The 24,322-nt window shown below is 48.5% G+C and overlaps 3 protein-coding genes across 3 annotated transcripts; all 3 read left to right on the top strand.

The window, feature by feature from the left end:
- The first annotated feature begins 1,325 nt into the window (after window positions 1–1,325).
- LOC100285591 (NAD kinase 1) lies at window positions 1,326–8,967 on the top strand. The gene is made up of 11 exons (NM_001158482.2): window positions 1,326–1,655; window positions 1,769–1,885; window positions 2,678–2,849; window positions 2,972–3,091; window positions 3,679–3,971; window positions 4,082–4,176; window positions 4,518–4,624; window positions 6,686–6,759; window positions 7,728–7,806; window positions 7,986–8,293; window positions 8,386–8,967. The coding sequence occupies exons 1-11, from the start codon at window positions 1,629–1,631 to the stop codon at window positions 8,689–8,691; spliced, it is 1,698 nt and encodes a 565-aa protein (NP_001151954.2). The 5' UTR covers window positions 1,326–1,628; the 3' UTR covers window positions 8,692–8,967.
- An 822-nt stretch (window positions 8,968–9,789) lies between these two features.
- LOC100216746 (putative inactive leucine-rich repeat receptor-like protein kinase) lies at window positions 9,790–13,484 on the top strand. The gene is made up of 2 exons (NM_001317367.1): window positions 9,790–11,384; window positions 11,521–13,484. Exons 1-2 carry the CDS (start codon window positions 9,832–9,834, stop codon window positions 13,097–13,099), a joined length of 3,132 nt encoding a protein of 1,043 aa, NP_001304296.1. The 5' UTR covers window positions 9,790–9,831; the 3' UTR covers window positions 13,100–13,484.
- Window positions 13,485–15,637: 2,153 nt separating this feature from the next.
- On the top strand, window positions 15,638–19,004 carry LOC100275802 (uncharacterized). Its single transcript, NM_001371517.1, has 8 exons — window positions 15,638–16,568; window positions 16,817–16,885; window positions 17,329–17,460; window positions 17,557–17,610; window positions 17,720–17,764; window positions 18,029–18,168; window positions 18,435–18,560; window positions 18,646–19,004. The coding sequence occupies exons 1-8, from the start codon at window positions 15,942–15,944 to the stop codon at window positions 18,698–18,700; spliced, it is 1,248 nt and encodes a 415-aa protein (NP_001358446.1). The 5' UTR covers window positions 15,638–15,941; the 3' UTR covers window positions 18,701–19,004.
- The last annotated feature ends 5,318 nt before the right edge of the window (window positions 19,005–24,322 follow it).

Raw genomic sequence — 24,322 nt, 5'->3', positions numbered from 1 at the left:
TGGCGCACCGGACAGTGTCGCACCGGACTGTTCGGTGCGCCATGCGACAACAGCCTTCCAACGACCATTTTTTGTGGTTGGGGCTATAAATAGCCCAACCACCCCACATTCAATAGCATCCAAGTTTCCAACCTTCAACACATTACAAGAGCTATAGCATTCAATTCTAGACACCCCAAAGAGATCAAATCCTCCCCCAAGTCCGGAATCACTCCAAATCAAATAGTGACTAGAGAGAGTGACATTTGTGTTCATTTGAGCTCTTGTGCTTGGATCGCTTCTTTTCTTTCTCATTCTTTCTTGTGATCATATTCAATTGTAACCAAGGCAAGAGACACCAATTGTGTGGTGGTCCTTGCGGGAACTTCGTGTTCCGTTTGATTGAGAAGAGAAGCTCACTCGGTCTAAGTGACCGTTTGAGAGAGGGAAAGGGTTGAAAGAGACCTGGTCTTCGTGACCACCTCAACGGGGAGTAGGTTTGCAAAAACCGAACCTCGGTAAAACAAATCATCATGTCTCGCTCTTTATTCGCTCACGATTTGTTTTGCGCCCTCTCTCTCGGACTCGTTTCTATTTCTAACGCTAACCCGGCTTGTAGTTGCGCTTAAGTTTATAAATTTCAGATTCGCCCTATTCATCCCCCTCTAGGCGACTTTCAGAAGCTTTTTTCTAGCTCCTAGCTCTCGTTGATTTTTTTGAAGGAGATCATCTCTCTTTTCTAGAAAGAGCTCATAAAAAACCCCTTTAGTAGATTTTTTTTTCAAAAAGCTCTTAGAGAATCCCAATCAAAAAGAGTCTAAGGACTTGTTTGGCAACAATGTTTCTAAAAAACATGGTTCTACAATACTATATTTTGCAATTGTTAATGACAATACCGTAGTATTTTACTCCAAAAATACCATGGTTTGAGAAACATTGTTTGGATACAACATTGTAAGTCATGGTATTAGACAAAATCTAGCCATCCATGAAAAACTTTGGGTTGGAGCGGAGTTTCCAATACTCCAAAAATACCACATTATCTAGAATACCATGTTTTTGAAAATATAGTTTTCAAGAATATAACCAAACATCTTATGGTATAAAATATTATAGTATTATTTAAAAATATAGTATTGCATAGGAACTGTAAAAATAATTAACTTCCAAAGCCCTAAGTTTCTTTCTCCCATTGTCTCCCCACAAGTTGGAGGGGGGCGGATATAGTTAGATCGATTTAATTAATAATCCCCAAACCGGGGAAAAAAGGAAATGGGAAGCGTGGTGGACCCCGGCAGGAACCAGTGAACCACGAAGGCTCCGCACGCCATGCCGCTCCCTTCCCGGCACGCGTCAGCCGGAACCCGGCCGTCCCACTGCAGCTGGGGCCCACCGGCGAGCACCCGTCGGCGTCAAAGCAGGATCCTAAATAGCCGCGCCGGGGCGGGGCAGAGGTGGTGCTCCTCACACCGGCCTCGGCGCCTCGCACCACAACCACCTCCTACCCCTTCTCTTCTTCTTCTCCCCCCTTGCGAATCGGAGACCAAGTGCAATTGCCCACCCAAGCCCCGGAACCGGGGGCCAAGAGCAGTACAGGGGGTTGGTTTCTGCGACGGCGAGGACGCGAAGCGGATTCGGATCGCGCCGCCATGCCGCTCGACGAGCTCGCCGACAAAGTAAGCGCCTCCTCCCCCTGGGAGTCCGAATTTCGCGAGCTAGTTTGAATTCTGAGATCGACGGAATGCTTGGTTTAGCTGGTTATGGTGAATGCGTGGTTTCCGCGTGGCAGGGGCCGTCGTCCTCCGAGGAAGTTCAGCTCGCGCCGTCGGATTCCAAGTTCCGGAGCCTCAGTCCTTCGCCGATTCCGCTCCCAACTCTTCCGAGCATCAGATCATTGGTCCACTCGGTACGTCCAGACTTGTATAGAATGGCGTTAAGGAATGTGTGCCCGCTTTGGGTTCGTCTCGCTCGTAGTCGTAGTTTTTGTTCTTCGTCGTGCGATTGCGTAATAAGTAACGGCACCCAAGTAACTAACTGGAGTGTCCTTGAGTTTCACGGCTTCTGTTTTTGTCGTACAGGTGTTTTAAGTAACTATATCTTGCAAGCTCCGGCTCGGGGATTTCCTGGACCAGAAATGCCAATGGGCTCGACCTCCTTTCCCCATTTTGTGGGTGAAAGATTTATTCCGGTGTTCCAGTGTATATTTGTTTAAAAAAACGTATCTAGTACAGACATTTGAGTAGTATACGAAACTTGAATTTGTGATTTAATCAGCTAGAAAGTCACACTAATTGCAAATCCGAGTCACACATGAAAATACGAGGCAAAATCGCTTGGTTACCTTACCTGTGGAAAGGCTAACAAATTGCAAGTTTAACATTGCATCATTTTGCAGTTTGAGCCTATTTAAGCTCTGAGTTACATAAATCGATCAGCATTTTTATTGGGTATTGTTTATGGAGTTCAAAAGTTTGGTGGGTTTAAGTCTGAATTTATCTGAAAACCTCACAACACTTTGTCTGTGAATCTAAACTAAGCTGCATATGTCATCATTGGCTTCATTGCAATCTTAAACGGCTGGATATGTTTATTTCTGGTGCAGTTGATACATTCACAATGAAAGGAGAGACATTTTTTTAACAACCATCAGATGCCCTATTGTCCTGCACTCACGCTGACAGACCTGCTTCTATTTCAGGTTTCTGACGAGAGTGTAAATGTAGATGTCGCGGCCTCACATCAAAGTGAAAATGGATCTATCTCTACTGTTAGTTCACTAGAATCAGAGAGGGCAGCATATGAATTTCTTGCTCAAACTCCTGTCAGGTCAACTGATGCACATCTTGTTGAGTTTTCGGAGGCTATGAGAAGTAAGGATAGACATATTTTGTACTTTGAATGAAGCCTAAAATGTACTGCAGAAATACAGACATGTGCAACCTTCCTTTTACTATTAAAATAACAATTGGTATAAATTTATGTGAATTTGAAGCTGTTGCAAAAGCCTTACGACGAGTGGCTGAAGGGAAGGCTGCTGCTCAAGCAGAGGCAGCGGAGTGGAAACGTAAGTATGAATTAGAGACAGCGCACAAGCATCGGAGTAAAATCAAAGGTAAGATATGCATTTGCTATTGATAATTTTACTTTTAGTGAAACAATCTCATAACTTGAGCAATCCATCAACTATCGCTTCAAGTTCATATCTATCTTTTCCATTTGATGGTTTAGTCAGTGAAGCGACCACAAAATTCCAAGCAGGTTGCTACACACGTGCATAGGCCCATGCGACAAGGAGTGTGGTTGGTTTAGCAAACTTTAGGCTCTGGCCCCTGCGATGTTCAACATACTGCTCATAGGCGTGACTTGAGGGTGTGTGGGGCTTATCATAGCACCATTGGATGCAGGGGCGAAGCCAGCATTTAAGATTGAGAGGGACAAATTAGATTGAGGGGGGCTGTTAAGAGGTATTTTACATTATTTATATGGTGATTAGCTAAAAAAATTAGTAGCTTCTATGGAATTTGTAGAAGATTAGGGGGGACATTGCCCCCCTGTGCCCCTCCCTAGAATCGCCCCTGATTGGATGGATCTCAAAATTTAAAATTTGGCACACATATTGCATCATGGAATACTATATTACCGTGTTCAGCATCTATACTCTTTGTGCCTCTTAAGCAACTGGAATTCTATCTTGTGCAGGCTACAGCAGTTGTATCAATAATGACTTAGACAAACTGGTCAGCCAACTAACCCTGGAGACACCTACATCTGATCAATTAGGATGTTGCGGAAAGCATGGTATATGTGCACATGAGATTCTCCAGGACGAAGTTCCTGGGCCTATCCCAAGATCTAATCACAAGGTGGTGGGGAGAAAGGCATCATTTAAACTTTCATGGGGATGTAATGGGGATAAAAATGGACAACATAAGCATGATTTTGTGTCCTTTGAAAAAGGTGATATAACAACCGCAGAACGAAGCAATAAGCAGGTTGGTTCATTTGTCCTGTTCAATTCATTTTGGAATGGCAGATAATTCTAGAAATTTTTAATCACTTTTGCTCCTCTCTCTTTCAATGATGACAAATACTTTGCCTCCAGATCTTACTGAAATGGGAATCGCCACCACAAACAGTGCTTTTCATAACCAAACCGAATTCCAACTCTGTTCGTGTTCTTTGTGCTGAAATGATCAGGTGTGTTCTTTTATCTGCTTTGCACCACCACTACGGATATCCAAATCCACGGATTAATTCTTTGTGCGGTCGGATATTATCTATGACCATGGATATTGCTGCAGGCGGATATTTCCAATATCCGATCCGAATCCGACCCGTTGCCATCCCTAGCCACACTATACCATATGAGAACCAACCACTTGTCTTTGATGACATAAGTTAACATTTTTAGAAATCAGCACCTTTGATATGTTTTTGTGCATCATGAATCGCAACTTACATGGGTTATATGCTACTGCACAGGTAACCTGTATATTGTGCACATGCCACTAAAAGTTTTTTTAATTATTTTTCTGCAGATGGCTTAGGGAGCATAAAAATATAAACATCTTTGTTGAGCCACGTGTTAGCAAGGAACTTCTAACAGAGGATTCTTACTACAACTTCGTCCAAACATGGGATAATGGTAAGACATTTAACTTGTGTGATGAACTTCTTCCATGTGCTCCAGATTAGCAGTTCAGAACAGATTACTCAAGAAGATATTTTTCCTTTTTGTGACGGAATTGAATAAATTGATTAATAATTTGAAGAGTGTTTATGGATAGTCCATACATTCAAGTGCAAGACTCTAGTGGTACTCAGATGATATGGAGTTTCTGCCTCGTCTTGCTATTTATATGTTGATGTTCTGTTATCCTATTTACCATGTAATTTGCAATGCATATTACTATTGTGGAGAGTGTTTATGGATGATGATGTTCTCAAATCTAACCTTACTGGTCAGACCACAACAGTATATTTTAGTTTAAAACACTCATTGGCCTAAACTGTGCATGGTAAGAAAAAGACAGATTGGAATGTTGAGATCTTCCCTGCCACAACATATTTCTGAAATATGGAGGAGATGAACCTGGGTTGGTTACTGAACACAGTATTAAGCTGTGTTTGTATCACTATGAATGATGCAAAATGTGAGTCGCATGTTCCATGTGCTGCTGCAGCAACTGTCTTGCAGCTGTAAAGTATAAACTTTTGTAGTACTTCTACTTTTTTTTTCTCGAACGGCGCAGGAGAGCTGCATGACATTTCATTAAGAAAGAAAGATAACAGTACAACACATGAGGGGAGGCATGAGGTATGCCCCTCACCACACCATCACTCTAGAGTACAAGCGCGCCACGCGCAAGGACAAACCAACGACCCTACAGGACAAACTTAGGCGCCTAGCCTTCGCTCTCCACCGAGCAGCTCCTTGAGTGCCGTGTTATCGGCAAGACAACAGAGCTCGCTCTCGTTACCAACTTCTTGGCAGACTAAGGGGACACTAGTATTAAGACCCGTAAACACACACATTCCCATGCTTCCAAAGAGTCCAGCCATTCAGGCCACAAGGATGACTATGGAATTAAACCCTTTCCTCTTCTCCTTTGGCAAACTGCTGGCTGCCCAATACCACCAGGCAGAGAAAGTTCTCACATCAGGTTGGGGAGCAACTGCCTGCAGATCAACACACAGAAGGATTTTGGTCCAAACCTCTCGGGAGAAGACGCAAGACACAAGAATGTGCTTTATATTCTCCACATCCTGATCACAAAGGAGGCAAAGACAGTGGTGCGGCAGCCCATGTTTTGACAGGCGATCTGCTGTCCAACACCTGTTCTTGATTGCTAACCAAATGAAGAACTTGCATCGAAGAGGGGCCCATGTTTTCCAAATCTTTTTCCAAGGTGCAAACTTAACTGAACCCAAAAAGAAGGCGTTGTAAGCAGATTGACTAGTGTACAGCCCTGAATTTGTAATCTTCCATATGTGCTGATCTGAAACTGCAGGCTGCAAGGTAAAATCAACTACTTCCTAGAGCTTCAGGTATTCGACAAGCACCTGTACAGTGAGGGCACCCTGGATATCAGCAGTCCAAGACCTGCTGCCCAAAGCTTGAGAAACAGTGCGTTGTCTCCTTGCTCGTTTAGGAATTACCTGAATAAGATTAGGGGCCAGCTCACCTACAGTGCAACCGTGCAGCCAACGATCTGTCCAGAATTTAGTGGCCTCACCATCACCAACCTTGGTCTCCAGGGCAACATCAAAGAGAGCATGGGAATTACGGGGTACCTGAAAAGGCAGCCCTTCCCAAGGTCGAGAAGAATCCCTTTTTTGTAGCCACAGCCAACAGATGCGCAAGGCCCATCCCATTGATTCAAGGTTGAGTATCCCATGACCACCATACTGTAACGGCCTCTGAACCTTTTCCCAAGGGACAAGGCAATTACCTCCATTATCATTTTGGCGGCCTACCCATAAGAATCCCCACAGTCCCTTAGTGGGTCATTAGAGCAAGTAGTACTCCTACTTTAATGAGATTACATAGTTCATTTAGCATAAAACATACTTTTCCGCTGTAGTATCTTGTTCATCGACAATCTTCGCCTTCTACTTTTGCATTCTCATGTTTTAGATCTATTAAATTGTTCCTTCAATTGTTCTATTGACATAGCACTTTCTGTGTTCTGGCCAACTCTTATAGATGAGGAGATAAAGATGCTGCGCACAAAGGTTGATTTAATTATAACTCTTGGTGGTGATGGAACTGTTCTGTGGGTATGCATCCATTTCCTTTTATATTTCATTTGTGATGAATCCTTGCAAATTGTTATCTGGACTGCGAAGCTGCTTTTTTTAATCCATTTTGATATAGTGACACCTTCAGTTATGTGGCTGTTGGTCTAGATTAGCAAGAAAGTAACTACACTCGTGCTACATTATCTGTAAAATGTTTTTTGATATATAAATTATGAAAAATTAATTACCTCTTGTGCTTCAATCATTCAGCAGTACTTGGACCCTGGCATCGTGTTAGTTTGCTTAGCTACTTCCTTTTGGTCCATGCCTTCAGTTCGCTATGGGAGAGTAATGTGCCAATTACAATTGATGCACTTAGCAAGTAATTAGTTTTCAGAAACTTGAGCTTGTGGGTGATGCAAGAAGGAAGCATTCATCCTATATACTTCTAACATTCAAAAGTAAATTATTACTCCTGTGATGAGTTTTCGAATATTTGGAGACTTAGGAGGAGGTTCACATGGACCTAGCAGTCTGATGATTAGCTTTGCCTCAGCCAGCTAAACTTTGTTCAGAACATTTGGATGATAAACTATTTCACAGAAACCCTCATTTTTTGTCAATGCATATAGTTTAGGTGGTAACATAACATCCAAAATGGAAGGTCTGTGGATTCCTCCAGGAATGATCATGACAGTTATGGTGCTGGCCAAGCCATATGTATGGTAGTCTTGTTGGCAGTTCTTATTCAGGTGACCTTTCAATAATAAAGTGAAGAGAACTAATGTAATTCACTGTGGGAACACCTTAGTAGCTTACCTGTTCCATAGTTTAGTATTTTGCATGTTGCCTGCCTGCCAACTGCTAGACATACTGAGTCTCTATGCTTATTCTGATGATATTCTCATTTGCTTATTTGAGATTGTACTTTCACTTAGTTTTCATTTACTCAACTGCTCTCCAATTGAAACTAGAAATCGAGTGATTGACTTGATCCCTCTTAACAGGCTGCATCATTGTTCAAAGGACCTGTTCCTCCGGTTGTTGCATTTGCCCTGGGATCACTGGGCTTCATGACGCCTTTCCGTATCCTTTACCGCCAGTGCTAACATGGTCTATGCAGTAATACCCTAGAACAGCTGGATTTTATTGGATCTCAGGAAACCTATTTCTGTTGGAGAAGAAATTGCATGTGAATCTTTCTTGTATCCTATTGACACCCCTATTCTTATCTGCTACGTTCTCCTTAACACGCCTTTTTTCAGCAAGCGAGCAATACCGTGAGTTGTTGGACAATGTGCTGAATGGGCCATTTAGCATCACGCTGAGAAACCGCATACAGTGTCATGTAATACGTGACGAGGCAAAGGATGAAATCGTGTCTGAGGAGCCATTCTTAGTGTTGAACGAAGTTACAATCGACCGAGGAATATCATCCTACCTTACCAACCTGGAAGTCTACTGTGACAGCTCTTTTGTTACTTGCGTACAAGGGGATGGACTAATCATATCAACTACATCTGGAAGTACAGCATATTCATTAGCAGCTGGAGGGTCCATGGTTCATCCTCAGGTACGGCCCCAATCGATTTACAAGCGGCTCAGCAAGCAGCATTACCTGTCCATCCTGCAGTTTGGTTTCTAATGTCTAGCCGGCGTTTGCAGGTCCCAGGGATCCTTTTCACCCCAATCTGCCCGCACTCTCTGTCATTCAGACCTTTGATTCTGCCTGAATACGTGACCCTCCGCGTTCAAGTGCCGTTCAACAGCAGGGGCAATGCCTGGGCATCCTTCGACGGCAAAGACCGACAGCAGCTGTCGCCCGGTGACGCCCTGATCTGCAGCATTTCTCCCTGGCCCGTGCCCACAGCCTGCCTGGTGGACTCGACGACCGATTTCCTCCGCAGCATCCATGAGGGTCTCCACTGGAACTTGAGGAAATCCCAGTCATTTGACGGCCCGCGTGATTGATGCAACAGCTGTTCAGTTATATTTCAGCCCGGTGCCAGAATTCAAGCTGGGAATTCTCAACAGGAATAACTGTAGCTACTCCAGGGTGCTCTCACCTTTACCGTTCCATACTTGCCTATATACAAAGGTTGCGTGCGTTAGATGTGAGGTATAGATAGATGTATAGAATATGGATGGATGATAACGACTGGACATGTTGAATAATACAACGCCAACGTATGCACGTATACATGTGATGTGCCCCCGTGATCTGAAAGAAATAATCCGCGAGCCATACACGACGAGATGGCAGCTTCTGTAGCTGTTCTGGTACAGCTTTGCAGTCATGCGGATCTGGGCACTTTAGGCGGATACCCTTTTCAGCTTCCATACTGGTGGTAACTCACTGAACTGACGAATGGAGTCATGGACTGGGGCAGCCTCTGCTGCTCGTCCTCCCGTCCTGTGACGGCCAGATGGATGGGTTCCTGCCTACTGCCTGCTGCCCGCTTGGGCATGGGGGCGATCGGCCACGCGTTTTGAATCCGTGATCAGGATTAACAAAAAAAAGCTGAGTACCTTTCGACGTGATTCTGGCGGCTGCCTTTTGTTCTGCTGCGTGAATTGAAGGCCGAGTATGGAAACGGCCGGCGCATATGATTCTTTAACACACTATCATTCCCTTTCCACAGCTGCAGAATAGTACTCCAGTAGACAGCTTGTGCGCGCGCGCGTCGTCGTCGTCTCAATCGCCGTGCGGTGTCGTGTTCCGGCGAGCTAGATTCCTCCGGCGACCCCACCGCCCAGCGGCAGAGAACCGGGGCATGGCCATGGGCGGCCATGGCCATGGCAAACCCGAGGACCTGGCCGGGACCGGAGAACGTGAAGTCCTTTGTTGCTTTCCTTGTGTCCAAACCTACCCCCCGCCCCCCTCCCTTCGCGAGTCACGGGCAATCCAATGCAGCGACGCGCCCGCGGCCCGGCTGCCCTTCCCCGCGGCTCCGATGGACTACACTCCCAAAACACAGCTCGGCACCGGTACCACTTCTCCTCCCCCGTGCCACTAGATCTCATCCACTTCCATTCACCGTCATCGCCAGTTCGCCACCATATCTATCCCATCCCGGAAACATTCTGCACCCGCAGCTGCAGCCTTCAGAAATGGCCGCCACTACTGCCGCCAACTCTCCTGCTCTCCTCCTCTTCCTCCTGCTGCTGCTCATTGGGGGCGCGCCACCAGCGACGAAGGCCGACATGCCGATGGCGGTGAACGAGGAGGTGCTGGGGCTGGTAGTGTTCAAGTCGGCGCTGTCCGACCCGACAGGTGCGCTGGCGACGTGGACGGAGTCGGACGCGACGCCGTGCGGGTGGGCGCGCGTGGAGTGCGACCCGGCCACCTCCCGCGTGCTCCGCCTCGCCCTCGACGGGCTGGCGCTGTCCGGCCGCATGCCACGGGGCCTCGACCGCCTGGGCGCGCTCCAGGACCTCTCCCTCGCCCGCAACAACCTCTCCGGCCCGCTCCCGCCGGGCCTCTCCCTCCTCGGCTCCCTCCGCTCCCTCGACCTCTCCTACAACGCCTTCTCCGGCCCGCTCCCCGACGACGTCGCGCGCCTCGCCTCCCTCCGCTACCTCGACCTCACGGGCAACGCCTTCTCGGGACCGCTCCCGCCCGCCTTCCCGCGCACGCTCCGCTTCCTCGTGCTGTCCGGCAACCAGTTCTCCGGGCCCGTGCCGGAGGGGCTGGCGTCCGGGAGCCCGCTCCTGCTCCACCTCAACGTGTCCGGCAACCAGCTCTCCGGCTCGCCGGACTTCGCGGGCGCGCTCTGGCCGCTCGAGCGCCTGCGCACGCTCGACCTGTCCCACAACCTCTTCTCCGGCCCCGTCACTGACGGCATTGCCAGGCTCCATAACCTCAAGACCCTCAGCCTCAGTGGCAACCGCTTCTTCGGCGCTGTCCCGGCGGACATCGGCCGGTGCCCGCACCTCAGCACCATCGACCTCAGCTCCAACGCGTTCGACGGCCACCTCCCCGACTCCATCGGCCAGCTCGCCTCGCTGGTCTACCTCTCCGCGTCCGGAAACCGTCTCTCCGGCGACGTCCCCGCGTGGCTCGGCAAGCTGGCCGCGGTGCAGCACCTGGACTTATCCGACAACGCTCTCACCGGAAGCTTGCCGGACTCGCTCGGCGACCTCAAGGCGCTCAAGTACCTGAGCCTGTCCAGGAACCAGCTCTCCGGCGCCGTCCCGGCCTCGATGTCCGGGTGCACCAAGCTCGCCGAGCTGCATCTTAGGGACAACAACCTCAGCGGCAGCATCCCGGACGCTCTGTTCGACGTCGGGCTCGAGACGCTCGACGTGTCGTCGAACGCGCTCTCGGGCGTCCTGCCCTCGGGCTCCACCAGGCTGGCGGAGACGCTGCAGTCGCTCGACCTCTCCGGCAACCAGCTCACCGGCGGCATCCCCACCGAGATGTCGCTCTTCTTCAAGCTCCGGTACCTCAACCTGTCCCGCAACGACCTCCGCGCGCCGCTGCCGCCGGAGCTCGGCCTGCTCCGCAACCTGACGGTGCTCGACCTGCGTAGCACGGGACTGTACGGCGCCATGCCTGCCGACCTCTGCGAGTCCGGTAGCCTCGCCGTGCTCCAGCTCGACGGCAACTCTCTCTCTGGCCCCATCCCCGACAGCATCGGAAACTGTTCTTCTCTGTACCTCCTGTGAGTGTTATACTTGTGTTGCGTTGGTGCCGTTGCATGTGTGCTGCGTGTTGGTCTGTCACGATCACGAGTTCACGAGTCACGACACGACACGTCGCGTCCGTCTAACCATGGTGGTTTTATGCATGCGCTGCAGGAGCTTAGGGCACAACGGCTTGACGGGGCCGATCCCGGCGGGCATCTCGGAGCTGAAGAAGCTGGAGATCCTGCGGCTGGAGTACAACAACCTGAGCGGCGAGATTCCCCAGCAGCTGGGCGGGCTGGAGAACCTCCTGGCCGTGAACATCTCGCACAACCGCCTCGTCGGGCGGCTGCCGGCGTCGGGCGTGTTCCAGAGCCTGGACGCGAGCGCGCTGGAGGGCAACCTGGGCATCTGCAGCCCGCTGGTGGCGGAACGGTGCATGATGAACGTGCCGAAGCCGCTGGTGCTGGACCCCAACGAGTACACGCACGGCGGCGGGGGCGACAACAACAACATGGGGACGAACGGCGGTGGCGTGGGCGCGCCGAGGAAGCGGCGGTTCCTGAGCGTGTCCGCCATGGTGGCCATCTGCGCGGCGGTCGCGATCGTCCTCGGCGTCATCGTGATCACGCTGCTCAACGTGTCGGCCCGGCGCCGGGCCGAGGCGGCGGGTGGTGTCGGCCCTGGGCACGGGCAGAAGAAGGAGGTGGACGAGAGCGTGGTGACCAGCAGCAGCTCGACGACCAAGTCGTCGCCGGCGCCGGCACCGGGGGGCAAGGGCAAGGGCAAGCTCGCCGCCGGCAAGATGGTGACGTTCGGCCCCGGGAGCAGCCTCCGGTCGGAGGACCTGGTGGCCGGCGCGGACGCGCTGCTGGGCAAGGCGACGGAGATCGGGCGCGGCGCGTTCGGCACGGTGTACCGCGCTCCCGTGGGCGACGGGCGCGTGGTGGCTGTGAAGAAGCTGGCGGCGGCGAGCATGGTGCGGTCGCGCGAGGAGTTCGAGCGGGAGGTGCGCGTGCTGGGGAAGGCGCGGCACCCGAACCTGCTGCCGCTGAAGGGCTACTACTGGACGCCGCAGCTGCAGCTGCTGATCACGGACTACGCGGCGCGCGGCAGCCTGGAGGCGCGGCTGCACGGCGGCGGCGGCGGAGAGGCGATGACGTGGGAGGAGCGGTTCCGCGTGTTGTCCGGGACGGCCCGGGCGCTGGCGCACCTGCACCATGCGTTCCGGCCGCCGCTGGTGCACTACAACGTGAAGCCGAGCAACATCTTCCTTGCGGACGCGGAGTGCAACCCGGCGGTGGGCGAGTTCGGGCTGGCGCGGCTGCTGGCGGACGGCGGCGGGAGGCAGCAGGTGGCGATGGGCGGCGGGCGGTTCCAGCAGGGCGGGGCCGGGTACGTGGCGCCGGAGCTGGCGTGCCAGAGCCTGCGCGTGAACGAGAAGTGCGACATCTACGGGCTGGGCGTGCTGATCCTGGAGCTGGTGACGGGGCGTCGGGCGGTGGAGTACGGGGACGACGACGTGGTGGTGCTGGTGGACCAGGTGCGCGCCCTGCTGGAGCACGGCAACGCGCTGGAGTGCGTGGACCCGGGCATGGGCGGGCGCGTCCCGGAGGAGGAGGTGCTGCCGGTGCTGAAGCTGGGCATGGTGTGCACGTCGCAGATCCCGTCGAACCGGCCGTCCATGGCGGAGGTGGTCCAGATCCTGCAGGTCATCAAGGCGCCCGTGGGCAGAATGGAAGGCTCCTTCTGATCTGTAGTATGTATCCTGACTGACCGTCAGTGGCGACCGACCAACCAACCAACGTCGTCCGGCCCGGGCCTTTGGGCGTTGGCATCTCATCCCTGTCAGGCTGTCTTGCTGCTGCCTGGTGGTGGTTCGGTCGGTCGGCGGCAGCCTGCAAGTACTATGTGCATTAATTCGTGCTAGTGTAGCATAGCAACTGTACTCACAGTAGGATGGATCTCTTTTTCCTTTTCCATGCACGCTCAACTTGCTCAAGCTCTACTGTAGTACTGTCCGTGCCAATTTCTGCATGGATGTCAGTCTGCTCAACTCAGACCACCGCCCACTACTGTACTGCGCACGGTGTGCCACTGCAAGAGAACTTGAGCAGCCATCGTTGCTGCTGTGGTTCTTCCTTGTTGTCTTGCTCAGCCGTCGTCTTGTTGGAATGCATGCTCACGGACCGAGTGCTAACAATTATTAAGTGTTTGCACCATGAGATGAGGCATGTGAGCGCACAGCGAAAGTGAGTGAGTCCGTGCCTGGGGGGTCCACCAGCCCACCCACGGCAAAGCATCAGGGTATCATCTGCAGCTCGTGTAGTACGTAGGATCTTTGGCTGAATTATATATTATATTATATATATGTGCAGGTTTGGCGTCGCTGGTACGGCTGGACCACGTTCTGACCAGACTGACATCTGTTTCGTTCCATCATGTCCAGGCTTAAGAGTTATATTTAATTTAGCTGTGTAACTTGATGACGAACACTATGAATAATCAATCCATTTTGCCTTGAATCAACCCTATTTTACCTAAGCAATCAATAACCCTCGTCTTTTACAGCCAGCATCAGTGACTAGAGAATTTCCATGCATCAGAGAAAACATCTGTGCAAGTCCGGAGTTCACTCATGCGCCTGCTTCCCTGCTGGCGCCCGTGCATATTATATTCAGTGTCGATACTGTTTGTTTCTATCTGGGTCCGGTGGTCCTTCCTATTAGCTTGACCTGTCAGTGTGCAATCTACCCGTGGTTATGAGAGTTTGAAACTGGAAGGCAACGCAAACCAACATTGGGGGCAGCGGTACTGGTGCATTTTCCTATGTAAATGTTCGTCTCGGGACACGCGGTGTCGCACAGTGACTAGAGAATTTTGCTGACCGGAGGTGCAGACAAGAGGGCAACGACGTACGTACTAGTAGCAAACCAACATGGTAATTAACGGCCATATGCTGCCGTGCCGACCGGCGGATCTCCAGGCCCCTTTGCTTTTTGTCTGTTTCAATCGTTTTGTCTGGCTCACATGACACCGCGGCATTCCGATTAGGGTGGATAACAAGCCAGCTCGTCTCGTCTCGGCTGCTCGACTCGACTCGTTTAGCTCGCGAGCCAGAGCAGAAAAAATAATATGTACATAATAATTAATTTTTAGTTAATCTTAAACTAATTTAATAATAGAAAGTAGTAATTATACTCATAGTTTCACAAACCACGTCAATGTAACACCAAATTAGCACAATTAGTCACTCATCAATTCACAAATCACATACATGTTCATCAGTTTAACCTACAATTATATTTGCATGGACCAAATTAACACATAGACATAGGTCATTAATCATTAGTTTAACTCATAGGTCATAGACCTCACATTTATATAACGTGTTCATCAATTATTCTGTAAATGATATGCATATAGTTTCGTTTTGCTGAAATATGATAACTTGTTTAGCTCGCGAGCTGGCTCGTTAACGAACCGAGCTGCATCGTTAATGAACCGAGCTAGAATGTCAGCTCAGCTCGTGAAAAAATTCAAAAGGGTCGATCCGAGCCGAGCCGAGCTGACCATGAACCGAGCGAGCCAACGAGCCACGAGTATTTCATCCGGCCCTGATTCAACGAGCCACGATTGCAAAAGCTGTAACATGGTGGACCTCTCGGGCCGAATACGTGGGCTTCTCCGTCCTCCGGTGTTGAAGAATACCAACGGCCCACCATACAAAAAAAAACACAACAGTGCGGCCCACCAGGAAGATCCGGAAAAGCCGTGACACCATGGTGTTAAGCTTCAGTTGTGGTGAAAAGGTAAGCTTACTAACTTACCTGTGCCATGACCATGAGTCCATGACGATTCCTCGACCTCAAGGAAATCCCGGATAGGAGAAAGCTCATGTGTGTGTTGTGTGTGAGGCTCACAATTTAGCTAGATAGATGTCCCTTATCTCTGCAAGTGTAGGCCGACATGTATGGCTCCTCGAGCAGCTGTGCCCACTGGTAGCTTTTTTTTTTATTGTTATTATCATTGTACACTTTATATTACCATCAATCGTCCGATAAAGCGGATCTCGTCCCACTAAGACGAAAAAGTTGTGGACTGTGGGAGCAGGCGACGCGAGTCCGCAATGACAGGCCGCAGCAGCCCACCAACCAAGCCTTACCCAATCCGCGGCCCGGAGACGGAGTGTGGCCACGGGCCACACGGCTTCTGACCGAGAGGCCGAGGCGAGGGATAAGAGCGTGTCCCACCGGCCGGCCACCCGCAGCATCTTTAAAATTCGGCCCGGCGCGCGTCGGGTGACGAAAACGGAACCCTGGCTGGTGGAGCGCGGCGCGGGGCATGCGTGCAAGTGCAACCAATCGCCTCGTCGTGTGCGCTCGCCTTTGCTTCCCTCGTTAACGTGAGTAACCTCGTTGGCTGATCAAGGCTTTGACGGCGGCACCAACGTTCTTCCCTCGCCGCCTCGTTGCGTCCGCCCGCCCAGCGCCAACTCCTCGTCCTCGTACATAACCCCCCACCCCACCGCGTACAGCGTTCCCTCTCGCGCCCCGCGGTGAGCTACCCCCGCTCGCCTTAGCTAGCTACCCACCATGGCCCTCCCGCCGTCCTCCTCGCCGTCGTCGCTCTCCGCCGCGTCAGCGCAGCCCACGCCCCTGCACCTGCACCTCCCGACCAAGGCGCCCGGCCGCCTCCCGCTGCTCCCCTTCTCGCGCGCCGCCCTCCCGCCGCCGCTGCGCCTCCGCATTGCGCGCACCAGCCTCTCCCCGGGCACGCCCCTCCCGCGCGCGCTCCTGCCACCACCCTCCGCCTCCGCCGACGCCGCAGCCTCCGACGTCGGCGGCGGCGGCGCCGGCTTCGGCGGCCATGACGACGACGGCCACAACCACCACGGCGGCGAGGGTGGCGGCGACGACGGCGGCCATGGCGACGACGCCGGCCACGGCGATGACGCGCCCGGCGGCGGCGACGCCCGCGGGGAGGCGCTGTTCGTGCTGGCGCAGCTGGGCCGCAAGCTCGACAGCCTGCCGTCCGATCTCGCCGCCGCCGTCGACAGCGGCCGCATCGGGGCCGACATCGTGCGCCGCTTCACCGAACTCGAGGCCAACGGCTTCTTCCGATGGCTCCTCCAGTTCCAGGGCTTCAGGGAGAGGCTCCTCGCCGACGAGCTCTTCCTCACCAAGCTCGGCATAGAGTGCGGCATCGGTCTCGTCGCCAAGGTCACCTTGCCATTCTGTTTTTATTTTATTTTTTTATGAAGAAAAAAAAAACTCCCTCTGTTCGTAAACAGGTGACGACGACGATGTAGCTTACCAAAGAGTTTCTAATGCTGCTAATACTTATTATAAATCTAATCAAGTCTAAGAAAGTTTGACCAACACAACTTATTCACAGTTCTCATGATCAACTGCGTCGAGCTGTGTAGTTCTAATCTGGCTCCTTTTGCACTATTTCACCTTTTGTTCAGACCGTGGCTGAGTTCCAGAAGAGAGGGGACAATTTCTTCAAAGAGATTGAAGTTGTCATATCTGATGTGGTACGCCCGCCTAACTGTGCTTATCTCATATCATCCAGACCGCTTCAGGCTTCATATCTCAACCGGTAGCGCATTGGATTGTCAATCAGGACAAATCCGCACTTTCGTCTTTGCAGCAACAACGTAATGTTTGGAAATTTTGGAAATAAGGTCAATTTCATGTAATGCGATCCCAAATATGTCAGAGCCCTGGCTTTTCCATGGAACCAACCTGTTCATTTCTTATTCTTTTCACATACTGCTGATGAAACATGTCGATCTTTGCAATCTCAGACTAATGGAAGACCTTAAGATCTGTTTTATCAAAACAAAACATATTTTCTGTGCTTTCACTTCACTAGTTGTAAAATACTTCACTGTCTGAGATTAGTATCTTTCTAACTTTACATTTAAACTCTTCTGATATGGAATCTAATTCAGTTGTTGCTTCTGATACTACCTAGGTCATGGCGATTGTTGCGGACGTCATGCTTGTCTATCTTCCTGCTCCAACTATTGGTTTACAGCCGCCACTGGCAAGAAACGCTGGAGCTATTGCCAACTTTTTCTATAACTGCCCTGATAATACTTTCCAAGTAAAGCAACCGTTTCTCATTTCCTAGTAGAGTTGAATGGACCTCCTATTTCTTTTCCTTGTATTCAAAAGCATGTTATGCGACTTTTTTCTGCAGATTGCTATGGCTGGAAGGTCATTCTCACTTCTGCAGAGGATTGGAGCTTTTGTGGTAAAGTAGATTCATTGCATTCAATTGTTAACTATTTTACGATAATCATAGTTACCTGGATGTATTCGCAACCCATGTTGATCAACTAACAGCGGCTGCTTCTTTCCAGAGGAATGGTATAAAGCTTTTGGCAGTGGGAACTACTGCTTCTTTGGTTAGTTTGTTTATCTCATTAGCTATTGATGATCTTCATTAGCAGTCTCTTTTGATATTTTGCTAGAAAGTTGCCATTCTCTTTTCTGAGCGATATACAGTTGAACATGATCGTGTTATGAAGAAACATTTCTTCAAAACGGGAATTATCTGCTAGCAATATGTTATTGTTACGCTTGCATAAATTATTTATGGATCAGTTGGTTTCATCTCCCTGAATTATTCCTGTAACCTTGCAATGGCTATGAATTTGTCATCTTCCCAGATTGGCACTAGTGTCACGAATGCAGCGCTCAAAGCAAAGAGGGCTGTTGATAAGGACCTTGAGGACGAAGTCATGGAAATTCCAGTCGTCTCAACTAGTGTTGCCTATGGTGTATACATGTCCATTTCTAGTAACCTCAGGTAAACAGAGTTCCTAAATATTCTAGCATACAGGGCATACTTAAACTTATGGATTTATGACTGATTATATTGTTCTGCTATGAGTAGCCAGAGGGAGTAAGCGTGTCAGTTGAATTGGCAATCTTTGTTATTTTTTTTACCCTTGAATCAGATCAAAGCTGTGAAACATGTAGCAAATAGATACAGACTACTATGTTGATGTTAACAATTTGGTTTGCTGCCATTCACAGTTTCATTCTTATGACATAAATCATATACTTCATCAGGTATCAGCTTCTGGCTGGTGTGATCGAGCAGAGGATGCTGGAGCCGTTGCTGCATAACCAGAAGCTACTGCTGAGTGCAATGTGCTTCATCGTTCGTACGGGCAACACATTCCTTGGCTCTTTGCTGTGAGTAACATTCACCTCACCAGAAGTTGGGATCTTATATCCTCTGCTGTTGCTGTATTTGCTTACTGGTGAACTTTGTGAACAGGTGGGTTGACTATGCCAGATGGATAGGCGTCCAGAAGTCTCACGAAGAGGCCTAAAGTTCTAGCAGCTTGCCTGCATGTTCCGCTGTCACTGCCTCACTAGGCACGTTCACAATACCATCGATGGCTTGCCTGCCTCTATAGAATGCTGATCTACTCTTCACTGGAGGCCCCCTTATATATAGGACAAAAATCCCAATTTTGTTTGGAAAACCACAAGTAGGGATATATCTGTCGAATTCTCGTATGCAACGGCAACGCCGTTCTACCCCTCAACTTTTTTTTTTCCTTTTTCTACTTTGCAACATGCAACAAGGGCTGTCATTGATCGAAATTCAAATATATGTTACATTGGGAATTCCATGCGACTGCCTAAACTCTAGGAAGTTTCACTTGTCCTGTTTCATATGTATGTATGCATTGTAGCCTTGTTGTATTTCCTCAATGTCTTGGTTGCTTTCATCGGTTAGAGTTCTTGACGACTGTTGCAGAGATTCTGTCGGAGTATATTCAGGGTCGCCTATTACCAGACATGCTGCCCGGACAACATGTTGATTCGTTCATTGGCAGCGCAACATGCAATTAGAAATTAACAGCTACTCTAGAACAAGCAAATAACAGCTGTCGCTAAAATTCAATATTCCATCCCTGTTAACATTGAATTTATTGTCTTGTTTATGAACCCTATGTATCTGACAGCACCATTGCCTTTTTTTTACTTAGGCGGTCCATTATTGTCACACCCGGATTTAAAGAGAAAGTTGGATGCATCTTATACATGCGACAAAGAAGAAAACATATATATGTATAGAGATAAATGTCATAATAACATCAAAATACTTATTACAATGCGTAAGTCTTACAAAATAAAAGATAAATATAAATCAAACTAAAATCTATCTTTGGCGCCAATAAGTCAACTGGGAGATGCCACCTAGATCAGATCAAATTCCTCGTTGTGTGGCTCCTCTTGAACCATCTGTTCTTCTCCTGTGGGGAGTGTGAGACAGCAAGGGTGAGCTCACACATGTTCATTGTTCAACAAGTTGTGGGGAATAGGAGTTCATGCGATTTGTAAGGCTAATCAACAATAGAGGTTAAAGCTGAGCATTGCTTTTAATAAGTTGGTCAAAATTTTATTAGCAGTTACTAAATGTAAGTGGATATCAAACCAGAATAAAAATAATTTTGTTAACATGTAAAATGGATAAACAGACTAGGGTGACCTATTGAGTCCCATCAAAATTCAAACTATGCATGAATAAGTGATATTAAAGAACCTTATTGGGTAAAAAGTGGTTAAGGGCATAACTTACCTTCAACGAGCTCCTGCTCAGCAACTTCTATCTGTTGGGCACTAGGATCCTCAGTCACAGGCTCTTCTACTCGTCACAATACAACAAACACAGTATAAAGGAGAAATTAACATCACACCAAACATGTAAACAAAATACATAACAATAATCTACACATTAAAATAAGATCATAGGTGAAAAGTCGTCTAGAGGGGGGTGAATAGGCAAATCTGAAATTTATAAACTTTAAGCACAACTACAAGTCGGGTTAGCGTTAGAAATAAAACTGAGTCCGAAAGAGAGGGCGAAAACAAATCACAAGCAAATGAAGAGTGTGACACGGTGATTTGTTTTACCAAGGTTCGGTTCTTGCAAACCTACTCCCCGTTGAGGTGGTCACAAAGACCAGGTCTCTTTCAACCCTTTCCCTCTCTCAAACGGTCACTTAGACCAAGTGAGCTTTCTCCTTAATCAAACGGGTCACTTAGACCCCACAAGGATCACCACACACTTGGTGTCTCTTGCTTTGATTACAAGTCACTTAGAGAATAAGAATGGGAATAGAACAAAGCACGATTGCAAAAGCCAAGCGACAAGAGCGACAAATAACACACAAATCACACACACTCTCTCTCTCTCAAGTCACTAATCACTAATGATCACTTGTCTCAATTGTGAAACTTGGAGAGATTGGAAGCTTTGATTGTGTCTTGGAATAGATTGCTAGCTCTTGTATTGAATGTAGAGGATTGGAATGCTTGGGTGAAGTGAATGGAGGTAGTTGGGGTTGTATTTACAGCCACCAACCACTTCCTAGCCGTTGCTCCAATTCTGCCGACCGCGGACGGTCCATGCCCCTGGTCCGGACGGTCCGTCCCTGTACATCAACGGCTGAAATCGCAACGGTCAGCAGTAACGGCTATATCAACGGCTATAATGCATTAAATGTGTCGTTAGATGTCAGATAAAGGCAGTCGCAGACGGTCCGGTCGTGCACCCCGGACGGTCCGCGAGGACGCTATAATTCATTTTACCGAACCCATCACCTTCGGATTTTCGGTTCTTCACTGACCGGACGGTCCGCGCTTGGTCTCGGACGGTGCTTGCTTTTCCGTCGGACGGTCCGTAGTGTATACTTGCGTTTTTGCTTTGGTTCTGTCCGAGGGTCATTTGGGTGTTGCGGATGGTCCGCCGCAAGGGCTCGGACGGTCCGCGCTTAGTCTGTTTTTCCAAAAGCTTCTCCTATCCGGAATAATCTACGATATTCCAGACAGCCGACTTTAGAATAGTTGTAGATGAGCTTATGCACCTGTGGAATGGTCAACTAGGCAAACTGGTTAGTCCACAAGGTTTGTGATGGTCGTCAAACATCAAAATCGATTATAGGAAATGTTGATACTATTTCCCTTTCAATCTCCCCCTTTTTGGTGATTGATGCCAACACAAACCAAAGCAAATATAAAGTGTAGAAATGTACCTAGTTTGCATTTTGACATATGTGCATAAGTTACTTCGAAATGAAAGCATTTCTAAGTATATAAGTTTGATTTGATATTTAACATTTTGGACCACATTTGCACCACTTGTTTTGTTTTTGCAAATTCTTTTCAAAGTTCTTTTGCAAATAGTCAAAGGTAAATGAATAAGGTTGCAAGAAGCATTTTCAAGAATTGAAATTTTCTCCCCCTGTTTTAAATGCTTTTCCTTTGACTAAACAAAACTCCCCCTTAATGAAATTCTCCTCTTAGTGTTCAAGAGGATTTTTACCATTTGGAAGAAGATCAAATATTTTGGATACTAATTTTTGAAAACTCCTCCTTTAAAATATAGATACAAAAAAAAGATAGAATTTCTTTAGAGGAATACCAATTTGAAAGATACTAATTGAAAACATTAAAACTTTGTTTTGAATTTTTTTTGAAATTGGCATGGTGGTGCGGTCCTTTTGCTTTGGGCTTAATATTTCTCCCCTTTGGTATTAATCGCCAAAAACAGAGTCTTTTGAGAGCCCTTTTACTTGCTCCCTAATGGTACAAATGAATATGAGTGAAGATTATACTAAAGTGGAGAGCGATGCAGAGTGACGGCAAAGGGTAAATGATACCGATAGAGTGGAGTGGAAGCCTTGTCTTTGCCGAAGACTCCATTTCCCTTTCAATCTATGACTTAGAATTTGCTTGAAAACACATTAGTCATAACACATGAAAGAGATATGATCAAAGGTACATAAATGAGCTCTGTGTGCAAAGTGTCAATCAAAGTTCCTAGAATCAAGAATGTTTAGCTCACTCCTAAGTTTGGTAAAGGTTTTCTCATCTAGTGGTTTGGTAAAGATATCGGCTAAGTGTTCTTTGGTGCTAACATAAGCAATCTCAATATCCCCCCTTTGTTGGTGATCCCTCAAAAAGTGATACCGAATGACTATGTGCTTAGTGCGACTGTGCTCAACGGGATTATCCGCCATGCAGATTGCACTCTCATTATCACATAGGAGAGGGACTTTGGTTAATTTGTAGCCATAGTCCCTAAGGGTTTGCCTCATCCAAAGTAACTGCGCGCAACAGTGGCCTGCGGCAATGTACTCGGCTTCAACGGTAGAAAGAGCTACTGAATTTTGTTTCTTTGAAGCCCAAGACACCAGGGATCTTCCCAAGAACTGACAAGTTCCTGATGTGCTCTTCCTATAAATTTTACACCATGCCCAATCAGCATCTGAATAACCTATTAAATCAAAAGTGGATCCCTTAGGGTACCAAAGACCAAACTTAGGTGTATGAACTAAATATCTCAAGATTCTTTTCACGGCCCTAAGGTGAACTTCCTTAGGATCGGCTTGAAATCTTGCACACATGCATACAAAAAGCATAATATCCGGTCGAGATGCACATAAATAGAGTAAAGATCCTATCATCGACCGGTATACCTTTTGATCTACGGATTTACTGAAAGGGAAACAGGGTCAAACCTTTTCCCTAATTGATTTTGGTGGTTGAATTGCCCAACTCAAATAATTGGACTAACTAGTTTGTTCAAGATTATGTATTCTACAGGTGCCAAAGGTTCAACACAAACCAATCAAAAGAACAAGTTAGGTCTCAAAAGGAAGGAGCAAAAAGGAAACCGAAGGCTGCCCTGGTCTGGCGCACCGGACAGTCCGGTGTGCCACCGGACAGTGTCCGGTGCACCACCGAACAGTGTCTGGTGCACCAGGGTGCTTCAGCTCGAACTCTTCACCTTCGGGTTTCCCAGGCGTAGCTCCGCTATAATTCACCGGACTGTCCGGTGTGCCACCGGACTGTCCGGTGCACTAGCGGAGCAACGGCTATCTGCGCACAACGGTCGACTCTGCAAAGTGAACAGTGGAATTCAGATGTCAGAGCAGCGAGTCAGAGGGGCACCGGACTGTCCGGTATGCCACCGGACTGTCCGGTGCCACAAGAGGACAAAGCCTCCAACGGTCGACCAGCTTCAAGACCTAACGACAGGATGACGTGGCGGCGCACCGGACTGTCCGGTGCGTCCTTCGCTAGCACACTTCACCAACGGCTAGATTTCGGTTGGTGGCTATAAATACCACCCCAACCGGCCTCTTCAAGGTGTGGGAGCCCAAGCAACATTCCAAGTCATCTAATTGACATACTCAAGCCCTCCCAACCACATATTCATTGATCCATCCTATACACAAGATTTAGACCACTACAACCAACACAAGTGCCACAAAAGAGAGAGCAAGCAATTGAGAGCTACTCAATTGAGTTTAGCCCTAGTGCCTTGTGAGATTCCTTGAGAGATAGTGTGTGCTACATCTTTGTGATCATTTGCGCGTGGAGTATTGACTCCTATCGAACTTCCTCCAAAGTTTTGGAGGCTTGTAAAAGCTAGCAAGAGACACCAAAGAGTGTGGTGGTCCTTGTGGGATCAAGAGTGATCCTTGAAAAGAAGAAGAGCTCGCCGATCCTTGTGTGATCGGTGGAGAGAGGGAAAGGGTTGAAAAAGACCCGTCCTTAAGTGGACTCCTCAACGGGGACTAGGCCTTCGAGGGCCGAACCTCGGTAAAACAAATCACTCGTGTCACGTGTGCTTATTGCTTGTGATTTGTTTGTTCTTTCCCTTTCCAAGTTTCTCTTGCACTACTCTTTGCTAATTCTATTTAGTGTTGCTTTAAGTTAAACTCTTATTTAGTGAAGCAACCATTGCAAGAGAGAACTTGTGTTATTGCTCTTCTCGCCTAAACCTTCTTGCTTTATTCTCATAGACTTATTAGTAGTATTGATTTATCAATTCCGCATTATTCGAAAGCAATACTCTTTACAAGCAAGAACTTAGTTTTTATACTCCGATCATTATATATCTTGTTCTAACCACTAATCAAGGGATCTAGTTG

The sequence above is a fragment of the Zea mays genome, chromosome 3 (assembly GCF_902167145.1).
Source record: "Zea mays cultivar B73 chromosome 3, Zm-B73-REFERENCE-NAM-5.0, whole genome shotgun sequence".
Taxonomy (NCBI): domain Eukaryota; kingdom Viridiplantae; phylum Streptophyta; class Magnoliopsida; order Poales; family Poaceae; genus Zea; species Zea mays.
The sequence above is the reverse complement of the archived record's forward strand: the minus strand, read 5'-3'. Positions and strand labels throughout refer to the sequence as shown.